Raw genomic sequence first — 13353 nt, 5'->3', positions numbered from 1 at the left:
GAAAGAAGACATGCATATTGATACCCGTCCCCTTAGCAAAATCCTGTGTATCACTTAACTGCATAAAATAAACAGACAGTACCTAGATCTCACATTGTGTTTGGGCTTGAAATAATTGGCTATTATGTGCATGCTTCAGATGAACTATCAATTAGCAGAGACTAACATATAAGAGCATCATGTGCTAACTCCTGAATGGCAGCACAATTCTCAGTGCGGGGCTGAACAGGATGCTACATAAATGTATAAATACTGTTATTCATCTTGGAGCTACAGCCCCCTCCCCAAAAATGTTAATCTCAATTTAGCATTAAAAATTAGAATATACCGGTTAGTATGACATAATGTAGTGCATTTTATAACAGGTGAAAAGCAGTAAAACCATGTAGTTCCCTCTGTGATCAATGAGGGCAGGCGATATGCAGGGGAACAGCACACTTGGCACGGACAATCCATGATGGAAGCCTTCAAAAGCACTTGCGATGGACAATAGAGGGGCCCGCTTCCTCATATTCATCTTTACTGATCCACATTTGCTGAAAGGTGGATAGAGAAGCCAGGATTGAGCCCCCAATCCAGACAGAGTATTTACGTTCTGGAGGTGCAATCATCTAGAAGAGAAGCACAACCTGTTGTAAGCAACGTGACAAGTAGACAACGCAGTAACATCGCTTTGGGTCAAATAGCTAGGGGAAAATCCTCTCATCACACCAGTGCAAACACCCTGTATTAAAGCTGACTTAAAGCACCTAAAGGGTAAAAAGGCAGCCACATTTGCTGTCTTCAGCTCAAGTCAACAGAGCTTTTGTGTTACTGAAAGCAGACAAATAATGGCAGGTCACGAGATATGTGAAGATGTCCCATAAAGCGCTCATCAAAACTAAAAATACGAGAAAGAAAAATAAAACTTTACAAGATTAACTAAACTGAGTCCCAAATTAAGCCAAGTAATTAAGCCAAGCTTCCACCGGTGGGACAACACTGAACAAAATGGAGATTCTTCTTTTTAAAGATTGAATAGTTGAAGTAAGAAAATAAAATAAAAAAAAAAAAAAATTGGTTGAGAGGCAATGTCCTAGTAAGCCAAGTACTAGTTACAAGGCTAGCAAACCTACAGGTTATTCCCAGCTTAGTTTCTGGTTTGTTAAGATACAGTGGACATATCACTGCTTCTGTGTGTTCCTGTTTCCATTTCTGTCACTTGGCGTCCTGTCTGTTCAGAAGGCAGTCTGTTGCCTGATAAAAAGATGCTCTGAATTGCACTTAAATTTCATTTTGGGTAGTAAAGTAACATAAAACAGTAACACCACCTCGAATGAAAAATTCACTGTTGCATCCACAGACAGACTCTTCTTGCTCCAAGTCAGTCAACACCGTTGTTTCACTTTTCCTTTAAACGATCTCACCAACTTCCATTCCTTAGCAATTCCCTTTACTCCAGCACAACCCTCTCTACTCTTTCAAACTGTTTTGCAAGTAGGAGGAAAAGCCTATTTCTGCTAATTTCAGGACTCTAAAGCAAGCTCTGAATGTTTCCTTAAGGCCATTTTTAGATTTGCATATAAGAGCTAACTTTCCAAAAAAAAAGAAGGGTAAGTTGCCTGGTGCAGGTATTAACATAAATATTACCTTAATCTTCATGGTACTTGGAGCCAATGCTGTAATCTCTTTCTGCATACGGTCCCCAATACCAGGATACATTGTGGTTCCTCCTGAGAGTACATTGTTAGCATAAAGATCCTTACGGATGTCAATATCGCACTTCATAATGCTGTTATATGTGGTTTCATGGATACCTGCAGACTCCATCCCTGTGTGGAAATAAGTTTTCAGTATGTTCAGTATTCAGTATAGTAAGTTTTCGGTAAGTTTTCAGTATTTTAGATACAGAACTTGGAACTATATTTATGCAGAATAGATTGGTTTCTACGTATAGAGCTGGCTCTGCCATCTAATTTAATGGAAATAGTGCCAAAGTGTTTGTAGTCATTTTGCTCGGTCCTTGTGGGTACCATTCAGCAGGAAGCAGGAAATGTTTAAGGGCAGCACGAGTTGCACATAAAATGTCAGGCATCCATTGAATATATTATGGAAATTTTAGCATTACAGATCAAACTACTAGAAAATAATATATGATTTGATATTGCTTGTTTAGTTGAGTTACAGATTAATACAATACATTGATATACAGAAGCAGTATCTAGATACATAATCATTATAAGAATTGTGCAGCTATAAATCAGCCAGTCAATAAGCATAATCTGCTCTGCAGTACTCTAAGCAGCACCTTAAAAAATGTATTTTATTTATAAAAGTTGAAATTATCTTAGAATTTTGATATCTCTAAACTGACAAGCATCTTTGGCCAGCAGCAGCAACAGCACTTAAAGTTTCTAAAGAACTAACTTGATTAAGTCAATAGAAGCTGCATGTTTATAAGGACATTTGAGAATCAATCTCAAAGCCTTTACAGCTGACAGCTTCCTTTAAATTTTAAAGTATTCTTTCCATATTCTGTCAAACCCTTAGAAAGAGAAACATCCTGTCTCACCTATAAAGGATGGCTGGAAGAGAGTTTCTGGGCATCGGAATCGTTCGTTTCCAATAGTGATGACTTGGCCGTCAGGGAGCTCATAGCTCTTTTCAAGAGAGGAGGAAGAAGCAGCAGTTGCCATTTCATTTTCAAAATCCAAAGCCACGTAACAAAGCTTCTCCTTTATGTCTCTCACAATCTCCCGTTCCGCTGTAGACAGACAATTTCTTCATCAACATACAACGTGACAGACAAGACCCAAATGTTTCTGTGTGTGCACAAAGGCCTGTGCGTGGCCTTTTGGCCATAGGGTCTGTTTTTGACCCTGACCTCTCTATTGTCTCAACTAATACACTTTCTACTTTCATCTACTTCCATGCAAATAAAATACATACTCCTGTACTACAGGATATTGTAGAGATTATCACACCTTTGTCAACAAACCTTTATCAAATCTCCATAGACTCATCCATTTCTATCTCCTAACTTTGCTCCTTTGCAAAATAAGTATGACCAAACAACACCATCACTTAAATTTCTCAATTGAAATCCTGAAGCAAGATTTCCTGTGAGAAAGGATCCAGGATCTTCATCCTTGATGCACAACATACCTGCTGAAAGCATTAATTAGGAGAAATCCACTGTTTTTCTCTGGTCTGTCTACTGATAAGAATTTTCTTGCATATTATCAGGTAGATGCTTCCAGTGTAACAGGATAATTAACACAGCAAGTGCATTCAAGGTGCAAAAGCCCCACAATTTATTACCGGTGGTGACAAAAGAGTAGCCTCTCTCTGTAAGGATTTTCATGAGATAGTCAGTGAGGTCTCTGCCTGCCAGATCCAGTCTCATAATGGCGTGAGGTAAGGCATAACCCTCATAGATAGGCACATTGTGAGTGACGCCATCCCCAGAATCCAAAACTATTCCTGAAAAGAAAATGGAAAAGCATCTGATTATCAAAATCACTATATTCTCCATATTCTGAATTGAAACTGGTAAACAGAGACTCTTGCCTGACATTTTGTTCTGTCATTTTTCTAGCTAGAGATCTACTCATGTGAGATGAGATGAAATTGTTCATATAAAGTAAGTGGAAACTGCTCTTTGGAAAAAAAAAAACCATAAAACAAGCACTTTGATTGTATTGTTCTTGCTGAACAGATGCTAACAATAATGATCTTACATGTATACATAGTAACTCATTTCAGAAGAATCGTAGCATTTTATAGGCATAATATAAAAACTATATAAAAATCTGTGTACCGTTAAAATAAACCATCTCAGTAGGTAAAATATAATAATTTATCAGTGCAGAGCAATGCTACTTACATACTTTGATAGGTAGGGAAGTATATATTTTCCACTCAGAATGAATAAAAGTTCTGATATCAAAAATACATACAAGCAGTTGAGTTGTAAACATAAAACAATCTCAGATCTTTGTTTCTTTTTATATAAAATTAGATTGTGACATTAGGTTGCAAAAACATTTTTTTAACATTTATCAAGACGCAAGGGTTGCTAAGAAGTAATTTATGATCTTAATGCTTGATCAGATTCTAAATGGTAATGAGAAAAGATCTCCATGCTAATTCTAATGATCAATTAACAGCCAGCATCAAGTTAGGCAAATGAAATTCAATGATTAAACCACATATTTTCATTTAACAACTAAAGGCTATTTTTCACTCGTTGATTGGAAACAGAGATCAGCAATAAAGACAGGTCTTTAGGAAACAAGTAAGAAGGAACTGTGGCCTTGAAACAATCTGTTAAGACACAGTTTCTTTCTGTGCTGAGCAATTAAGGGCAGTATTAAACTGTATCATCTCACATTAGTATGCAAACTTTATTTACAACAGAAATGTTCATATAACTAACTGAATGTTCATTTAGTGACTCGAGCTTTTGGAGTAGAAAGACTTTTAAATATATAGTTGGTGTATACACATATGTATGTATACATATGTATGTATACATATATGTATACGTATTCATGTATGGATATGCCAACATGCATGCACACGAAAGAGACATGTGGACAATACAAGCTCCAGAAAGACTCACCAGTGGTTCTTCCAGATGCATACAGAGACAGCACTGCCTGAATTGCTACATACATGGCTGGCACATTGAATGTCTCAAACATAATCTGAAATTTAAGAGTACAGATATCTTTAGGATGTACAGTAAAGAGCAAGTGATGACACAATAATTCTTTTTTTTAATGAGCACTGTCCTACAGATACTACTCCTGGGTCCTCTCCTGATCTGTGGCTCTTCTATGAACAGTGCACTGTTTTCTTTAGGATTTAATAAAAGTCACTTAACTCAAAGGGTTTCTTTCCATTAACCTCAGGCTGTTAGGTCAGCTTTTTATTTATAATAATGACTGAAGATGACACTTCTCCTTGAGATAACTTTTATATCTTGATGGCAGGATTACAACAATGCATCAGTTTGAAATATTGAAGATTTATTGAATATACAGCTGGAAACCATGAGGAACAATCTAATCTATTCCTGTCTCAAGAAAGAATCAGCCGCTCATGAAAGCTTTTGTTCTTTCCCAGAAACTCTACTGCTACAGTATTCCCAGATTCCTCCAGCAAACAGTTCTGGTCATACTCTACCCATGCTATTATAAGGATGGTCTTGGTTTCTAACTAAAATCTCACTTGCTCTGGTTTAAAGCTCATTAGAACTCATTTTGTCCTCACCAAATACAATAAATATCTTTTTCCTCTCTATGGAAATATTAACATATTTCCCATCATCTTCTGAAAAGCCCCACGACTTCCCATCTTGTGCATTAGTCCACTACAATCTCATTTGAGTGGGTGGAATAAAATCTTTTTCCAACTGAAGGCTCTGCTAAGTAAAACTATTAAGGACATGCAATGAATTAACACACTTTGGAGAGCACAAGGTACACTCTGCTTTATAAAATAAATGCCATCTACTCTCCAGACAATGCTACCCCATCACGAGTGGAAATGTGATAACAACATCCACCACTGCCCCTTCCAAAAGCCTACAGCAGTGGGATCCAATGCAGAGAGTTAAACAGACTTTGGAATTCATAAGCGAGTATCTTTATCCATGATGTACATTTTTTGTATGCTTTCAATTAAAGAATATATTCATTATTGTTATTTCATTGTTAATGTAACAAATTTAATGCAGTAAGTGATAAACAATAAGCTTTTCTAAAAAGCCTTCAAATCAGAATTTAATCATTATAGCATAAAGACTAGTTGTAGTATTAGTTATATAAAAATTATAGTATAAATAGTATAAAGAAGCAGTCAAAGACATGCCTATGGATAACTCACACTTCCCGACAGTTACAAAAGAGGCTCTTCTTAATCTTTGTTGTTGTTTATCATTTCCAAGTTGTATTTTTTCCTAGTAATAAGTGCTGTCAACTTCACTACTTAAATACATTTATTTACACAATTGCTAAATCAAGGCATAATCTTCCTGTTTGATATACGCCAAAAGCATGCACAAAGGGAACCATGGAAACACACCCAGTTTTCCAGGTGATCTTACCCCTCTATTTTCTTTATATTGCGTTACTGGTCATTGCATCAACATTTAAATTTACAACAGACTATTGAACAAGAAGTTGCTCCAAAGTCAATGGATAATAGACTTAATAAAAGGTTCTAACAGGAATAGACCTCTGAGGTCTATTCTCACTTCTGATATTAATTTGCTAAATCAGAGGCTGAGCATGTCAGAAATGCTTAGCAAGGCATCATTTAAGACTGAATGCTATTAGACCAATCCATTTTCCCTAGTGAACATAAAGGCTCCGTTTTTGAGCATTTTCCCCTAATTCCAGAGGAGATGCTTCAGTTCATATTTCTAAAAAAAAAAAAAAAAAAAATATGATGTACTTTAGAAATGTCTTTACTCAAATCTTAGAAGATAAATAAAGAAAAAAAGCTTAATATGGTAGCTGGCATTCTGTTAGATGCAGAAGCAAATACAGTCTAGAAAGCCTAAGTTTCTACAGCACGAGCTGGGCTGTTACAAATAAGCATCCTCTGTAGCTAGATGTAGGAAAAAAAAGGTGTTACTGATACAAACTCACACAAGAACGATCCAGCCCCTTTTCCACATACACACACACATATACTCTTCTGAACTAAATATAAGCTTTTAAAACACAAACACTAAACATGTTATGGCCATCCAGGGGATTGATATTGAATGAGCAGGGGAAACACCAGCTCTCTCACAACTTAACCAGTGCACCTTGATACTAACTTTAAGGGATTATCTCCCAGATTAAGGACAAAATGGAATATCCAAGATATTTAGATGCTTCAGTGCAGAAGTTATTTGCAGCAAAACAGTCCCACAAAGTAACAGACTGTTACCTGAGTCATTTTCTCCCGGTTGGCCTTAGGATTCAATGGAGCCTCCGTCAGCAGCACAGGATGTTCTTCTGGGGCAACGCGAAGCTCATTATAAAAAGAATGATGCCAAATCTAAAATGAAAGGTCAGTTGAGAAAAACGTCCTGGAAAAGAATCTGTCCACATAACAGAACTATATAGAAAGGTTTTCAGCTTTGGAAGGCTTTCCAGATACAGTTTCAGTAAATTTTGTAATTGTATATAATATCGATGAAATTGTATGTATGTATATTACATATATACATAAACATATTAGTAGCTACACTAAAACGGAGAAAAAAGATGCAAAAGTGAACCAGTCAAATTGGGCTATTATTAATCACAGTATATAATTTACACAATGGAGCCCTTTCAATGAGGATTCCCTAGACAGATCATGCATCAACCCCTCTAAATGGGAACACTGGCAACACACAGACCTTGTGTTTTGATACAGAATCTGGGCCAGGCACTGAACTGTTAGATCTGGAAATATTTCTCTTGGAGAAGAGATGCTTGGAGACTGAATTTCCCCATGAATATGTCATGAGCTTCTGCTAAGATGTTTTTTTATATATCTATTAGGTTTCCACATAAGTGCAAGGCCCTCTTTGACTCGGACATTTCATTCAGTAAATTTTGGATCAAACTCTCACTCCTTATAGACTAACTAAATGTATTAGTCACAGTCTATGAAGTATTTTTCATGGTGAAAGGTGCTACCTGCATCAGACACCACTGGCTTTGATGGTTCTTCCGGTAGAGGGAGACCCTCACTGTCTGAGGACTACAGCACTGGGGACTGAAGTCATTTTTTTCTTGATGTCAGCTAGAAGATTCCTTGTCTACGTGTTTCTAACCTACATTTCTTTTTATTTTTTCTTCCTTTCTTCCTATTTTTAATTCCAGCATTGTCTGAATAAAGGAACTCCTTTGCTGGAGTACAAAGCATCAGGATATTATAGTGGGTAACCTGTTTAATAAAATATCCTTGAGACATTGTTATACTCTAAAATGAACTTCAATAAAAAAAGATATTATCTAAACTAGATAGGCTGCAACTGAGAGTTGCAGCCTCCAAAGTCTACAGTCCAAAGTCTACAGTCATCTAGAGCTAGAATTATTCATTAAGAAAACTATTACTCCTAAAAAAGCAAATCTCTCTCAATCTCCTAAAAATCAGATATTTCCTGAAGTGAGATTTCTAATAGAGACCAAGTCCATTTGAAGATACAAAAGAAAAAGTAGAGATAAGTTCAATAAAACATAAAGAAGTAATGCAAAATTTAAAAAAGGGAAAATGTATGTTAGTTATTAGGAGAAATAGGAGATCACAATTTCAGTCAGAAAAGGAGTGAATATAGGAGAGAAAGAAACCTTTTTGCTCACATAATTAGAAATTACTGAAGATTTCTACAGTGAGGAACAATCCAGTATTAGTAGAGCTGAATCCTGCCAAAACCTTTATCACATTGCAGGTGTTCCTCAATATCAGGGATGATTAGGCACAGACTATTAGATCTGATGATAATTAATACTCAAAAAAAAAGTCCAATGTTGTGTTTTATAGGTCATAAGAATCAAGCAGCAGCAGCAAAGAAGAGCTATTGAGGAAGGATTATTCTAACACTTGCTTAGACATTTATGCAGTTATCAGAGCCAAAAAAACACTCCATTCTTAAGTTTCCTCCCCCATACATTATCAGTTCAGTGGCTGTGGACAAATTGGCAGTGATGTACAGTGCCCCGCACTATTATCCACGGCAAAATGGAGCAGTCCAAATTTGAATATTGTGAACTGAAGCACACGAGAAGAATAATGCTCCGTCTCGTCGCCTACATATTCTGCTTAGGATTCACAAGAGCCTCTACGCATCGCACAGCATCCTCGCTCACTGCCTCTCGTACACATGCACACACACTCGCTCACTTATTCACAAGTCTAATCTGTTGGTGACCGCCCCTTTTGTAATTGTGTTGATGTTTTTGTTCCATTTTGGGCACTTTGCCCAGTAAAGCTTTTCTTCTATATTGTGAAGGTTTCAGAGCTGTTATTTCCAAGAGTTTCTTTAGAATAAATTTGTGGTTCAGGTCAAAATAATGAAAATGATTTAGAAATCATGAAAAATACGTATAGGTACATAAAAGGTTTTCCTTTAGCTTCAGAACGTTCAGAACTGCCCCTCCTCACTTAGAAGCAAGTGCGTGTCCATTATAAAACAGCCTCAGTGGATGCTGAGATTTTCATATAAACACGTGACTGAATGAATCAAGAATGCTCACAAGAAAGATTTTCCATATTTACATATTTTTTCCAAATTGTAATTTCCATATTTTTCCATATTTGCAATTGTAAAAGCTAGCGAAGTTGTTCTACTCTTGCCTCTTTTCTACTATCTTTCTCTTGCACTGCTCTTTTTTTTTTTTTTTCTCTTTTTCTCCCGATTCTTGCTCATTAGTGGTTCTTTCACCAATTTCAGTGCCAAACCAGCAAAATGAGCAACCTGTAAGAACCTATAAAATACCTAATAGCTGTTACTGAACTAAAAGCACTGCCCAAAATCTCCACCTCTGAGCACCCTCAGAGACCCCACACCATCTCAACGCAAAAAAGCACACATCACTTTCTGTAACTTCTCTGCCTAGATTCCTTTTCCTGCCCAGGCTTTGGGCAGTCTGCCCTAGCACTGAGCATTGCCCAGAAAGAGGCATACAGTTATGTGTGATATTCATGGGGATTTAGGCGCGAGGATCAATCACTAAGGGAAGAACAGAAAATAGTGCCCACTGCTGCCTCTCTCAATTCCTTTTTGTTGTATTAAGAAAATATACATTCTTGCTACATGCAGATAATTATCAGGGATAGCAATATCTGGGAAAACACGTGGTAGACTTTCTACTTTGCAGAATAGATTAGCTGTCCTCCCAGGCAACAATGAAATAATGAAATGCAATCACTATGCTTCCATCTAGAGGAGGAGAGGGGCAATTTCTTTCCAAACAAAACTCCCATTGCATCTGTATTAATTTTAGTCTGTTCATCTGTGACACTCCATTGACGCAATAATCCAATTGGGTTCATTGACATAATATAGTAATTAATATATGTGATGTTTAGATATACGTACACACTTAATCTCAGCAAGCACAAGTGCAAATCAATGCAGGCCATTTGTCTTCCTTTCAGTGGTGTTCACCACCAAAATAGAAGGCAATATTAGAGGTATTTGTGAAGTTTTCTTACACCTGGAAATGACAAAAGACTAAACCACAGATTTGCCTCTGAAAACAACACACAGTATTTACATGTAAAGACTCAGGTGCTTGCTCCAAAGATCAAGAAAAGTGGGGCATCAGAGGGGTTTAGTCAGGCTGTAGCACCCTTTGGGCTTTTGTGTCTCCAGTGCCTGTTAGGATGCACCCCATTGCCTGTGCCTGGTCTGAGACATCCTTAAATGGACATTTCACCAAGAGGTCATTATACTGGCAAAAGGCCTAAAAATGTGTTTGACGGGAAATAAATGAGCTTTGTCACCATCAGGATACTAAACAGCAACTGAATTTGGCAACAGAAAAACTTACTTCAGGGAAAAATCCCTGTTTCCAACTCTCAAAGAAATAATATAGGGATAGAAAGCCAAGCTCTGTCTTTCTGTCTTCAATTGACACAGAGAGAGTGTCATCCATGAGCACAGGATGTGAGCATCGTCTATGACCTCATTTGTAAAGGCACGAAGGAAGCAAAAGTCGTCCCTCGTACTTACGGCTTTTGTTCCTAATATAAGTAATAGAATGTGATAAGGAATAAGCATATTTATAAGTCTACTGAAAAAATAACTGTAGAGTGCCAAGCTCTGACCAACACTTGGGCTTCTGCAATAGCATACTGTATCTATTCTTAAATTAAAATCTCTTCAAGGATTTCTCCTTTGGTTTGCTGGAAGATTAATAGCAAGTTGGACATCTTATCTAAGATGATGCTTCAATAAAATTGCATTAAAAAATAAACACATACCTTTTCCATGTCATCCCAGTTAGTGATGATTCCATGCTCAATGGGATACTTCAGGGTTAAGATCCCTCTTTTACTTTGTGCTTCATCCCCTACGTAGCTGTCTTTTTGACCCATGCCAACCATAACGCCCTGCAAAGTATGACAACAAAGTATGAGTATTAGCTCCATAACTTTCATATTAATACATAACATACAATATTGTACCTGCTATTGCTACCATCATTTCAGAAGTATTTTCACATAGCTAAAAAAGTACACCAACCTAAAATGTGAATTTTGTGATAATCATCTATCCTGTGCCAATTCCTTCTAAACACACCCCAGGAAGAGCAAGGCAGCTGCTAAAATGAAGAAAGTTACCCTGCAATTGGTGCTACTAATGTCCTGTGGGAACCTAGGCAAGGCAGGCAGAACTTAATTTCTCCAGAAAGGGTGAGCCCTTTGTCACTGTACGAAGAAATAAAAGCAAAGGACTTGCAACTAAAAAACATATAAGCTCTTTTTTTGCTCCTCAGATTTACTTTATGTCTGTGTCTACAAACATACCTATGCAGTTCTGTTACTGTCTTTGAACAGCAAGATTTCTCTTTGCTGGAAGACCTGCCTAGAACACATGAAAAATCAAAAATGCACATTTTTGAAAAATATACTTCACTAAACAGCGCTCCAGATCTATTAAATTATACAAAAAAGAGGCATATTTTGGAGGAAAGAAAACTAGTGTATTTTAAAATAGTTTTATTTAAATTATCTTGTTTGCATTCACTAACGCGGTCTATCACAATTGCCCCAAATATTACTAACGTATTAAGCACACTATTAATCAGCAGCTGGCATGGAAGGTTTTTTTTTTTTTTTTTTTTTTTCTTTTTCCTTCCATGGATACATTTTATTTCGATGCATTAAGTATTACAGCCACTGAGCTGCTTAACTGTGTAAAATTACATGTCAGCTCTAATCATTAATAAAAGCCAGTGCACAATTTTAGAGGTTAAAGAATGGACATGTTTTCAAGAACTGGCATTTAACTTTATTAACTTACAGAGCTGTTTAAAACACATTCTGTAAAATACTTAGTATTATGTGCCCCTCAAACCAGGCCTATTTATCTCCTCAAAAGAACACAGGGAAATTGAGGGAAGGATTTTTACAGACCAGAAAATTTAAATCTTAGATATAAATAAAAAAGGAAATATGAGTCTTATAAAGGAACAATTAGAAGCAGCTAAGCAGTAAGACTGTCTTCCAGTTCAAGAAAAGCCACATTTGTTTTTTCTAGTGCTAAGTTGATAAAGTGAAGTGTTAGAGACCTACATTTTGGGAAATTTAATGGGCCTGCTGGTGCCTACTGGAACAACAAAAGGAGCTTATCACAACTATTCATTTTTTTGTCTCCTGTTTGCAAAGCTCTGCCAATCTCAATTTTCCTTTGTATTCATGGCTTTCTAGCAAATAAGAGTTATTAAAGGACTACAAGCCAAAGAATCTGAAATCTAAAGTACAAATGTTCACAGATTTTCAAAACCAGGCACGAACAAGGGAGTAACCAGCCCTTTCAAATCAGTGTGTTTTGCACAATGCTGACACACTGTTGTGGATTAGCTATTATTATTATTGGCCGTAATACTAATACTATTATTAGAATTTACAGTGGGAGATATACGCAGTTTTCTAATATTGCTTTACGTACAATGAAATTTTTTAGCCAGTGACTATCCCAACCCAATCCGTTCTTTGTTTAAATCCTTTTTCACTGTTTTTTTTCCTGTAAGACATCTTCATACAAGCCAAACAGGTTCCTGTTTTTCTGTAGCCCATATTTGATATTCAGAGAACGTCTTTTCTAAAGGGTTGAGCAGTGCAGCTCAGTCCTGTCCTCCTTCACAGGCTGCATTCCCACAAAGGCTGGTGAGAGTTTGGCCTGGATGGGGACAGCAGTGATGCTTTACTTATCTTGCTACCCAAAATAGACAGCACTGTCGCTTCCCTGCCAACTGACCTGATGTCGAGGGCGTCCAACGATGGATGGAAATACAGCCCGTGGGGCATCGTCTCCTGCAAACCCAGCTTTGCAAAGCCCAGAGCCGTTATCGCATACCAGGGCAGTGGTTTCGTCCTCGTCACACATAGCGCCTCACTGTTTTGGCTGCAAAACAGCAATGGAAGAGCGGTGGCAGGAGCAGATGGAAGGGAACAGGGCACTCCATCGCTTAAACAGTAACTACTAAAAAAATTTCGGAGGGGGGGGCAGAAAACATGCCTTAACAGTAACGTCTACCTACTATAGTCTAAATCTTGCAAAGCATGTTAAGTACTCACGTAAATCTCAACTTGAACAGACCTTCCTGAAGCAAATTAATCAGGACATTGAGCTTTCAGTCCCAGAAGGGAAAT

At 37.2% G+C, this 13353-nt stretch overlaps 1 protein-coding gene across 2 annotated transcripts; it reads right to left on the bottom strand.

Annotated features, from left to right (window-relative positions):
- Positions 1–423: 423 nt before the first annotated feature.
- On the bottom strand, positions 424–13116 carry LOC112943475 (actin, aortic smooth muscle-like). 2 transcript variants are annotated; one of them, XM_026034648.1, is made up of 8 exons: positions 12959–13116; positions 10960–11088; positions 6928–7038; positions 4604–4688; positions 3301–3462; positions 2552–2743; positions 1630–1811; positions 424–611 (listed from the first exon to the last, which is right to left on the bottom strand). In XM_026034648.1, exons 1-8 carry the CDS (start codon positions 13085–13087, stop codon positions 468–470), a joined length of 1134 nt encoding a protein of 377 aa, XP_025890433.1. In that variant the 5' UTR covers positions 13088–13116; the 3' UTR covers positions 424–467. The 2 variants fall into 2 exon arrangements, with proteins under 2 accessions (XP_025890433.1, XP_025890434.1); XM_026034649.1 differs by lacking the exon at positions 10960–11088 and having other exon boundaries at positions 468–611; positions 12959–13087.
- Between the last annotated feature and the right edge of the window lie 237 nt (positions 13117–13353).

The sequence above is a fragment of the Nothoprocta perdicaria genome, unplaced genomic scaffold (assembly GCF_003342845.1).
Source record: "Nothoprocta perdicaria isolate Ctin4 unplaced genomic scaffold, notPer1 scaffold_15, whole genome shotgun sequence".
Classification (NCBI taxonomy): Eukaryota; Metazoa; Chordata; class Aves; order Tinamiformes; family Tinamidae; genus Nothoprocta; species Nothoprocta perdicaria.
This window is presented reverse-complemented; position numbering and strand designations above follow the sequence as displayed.

Excerpts from the sequence above, each read along its gene's own strand:
- LOC112943475 (XM_026034648.1), bottom strand. The coding sequence starts at position 13,087 with ATGTGTGACGAGGACGAAACCACTGCCCTGGTATGCGATAACGGCTCT. Across the intron at positions 11,089-12,958 it reads TTGGACGCCCTCGACATCAG|GGCGTTATGGTTGGCATGGG; the intron begins GTCAGTTGGCAG and ends CATACTTTGCAG. Across the intron at positions 612-1,629 it reads CAAGTACCATGAAGATTAAG|ATGATTGCACCTCCAGAACG; the intron begins GTAATATTTATG and ends CTTCTCTTCTAG.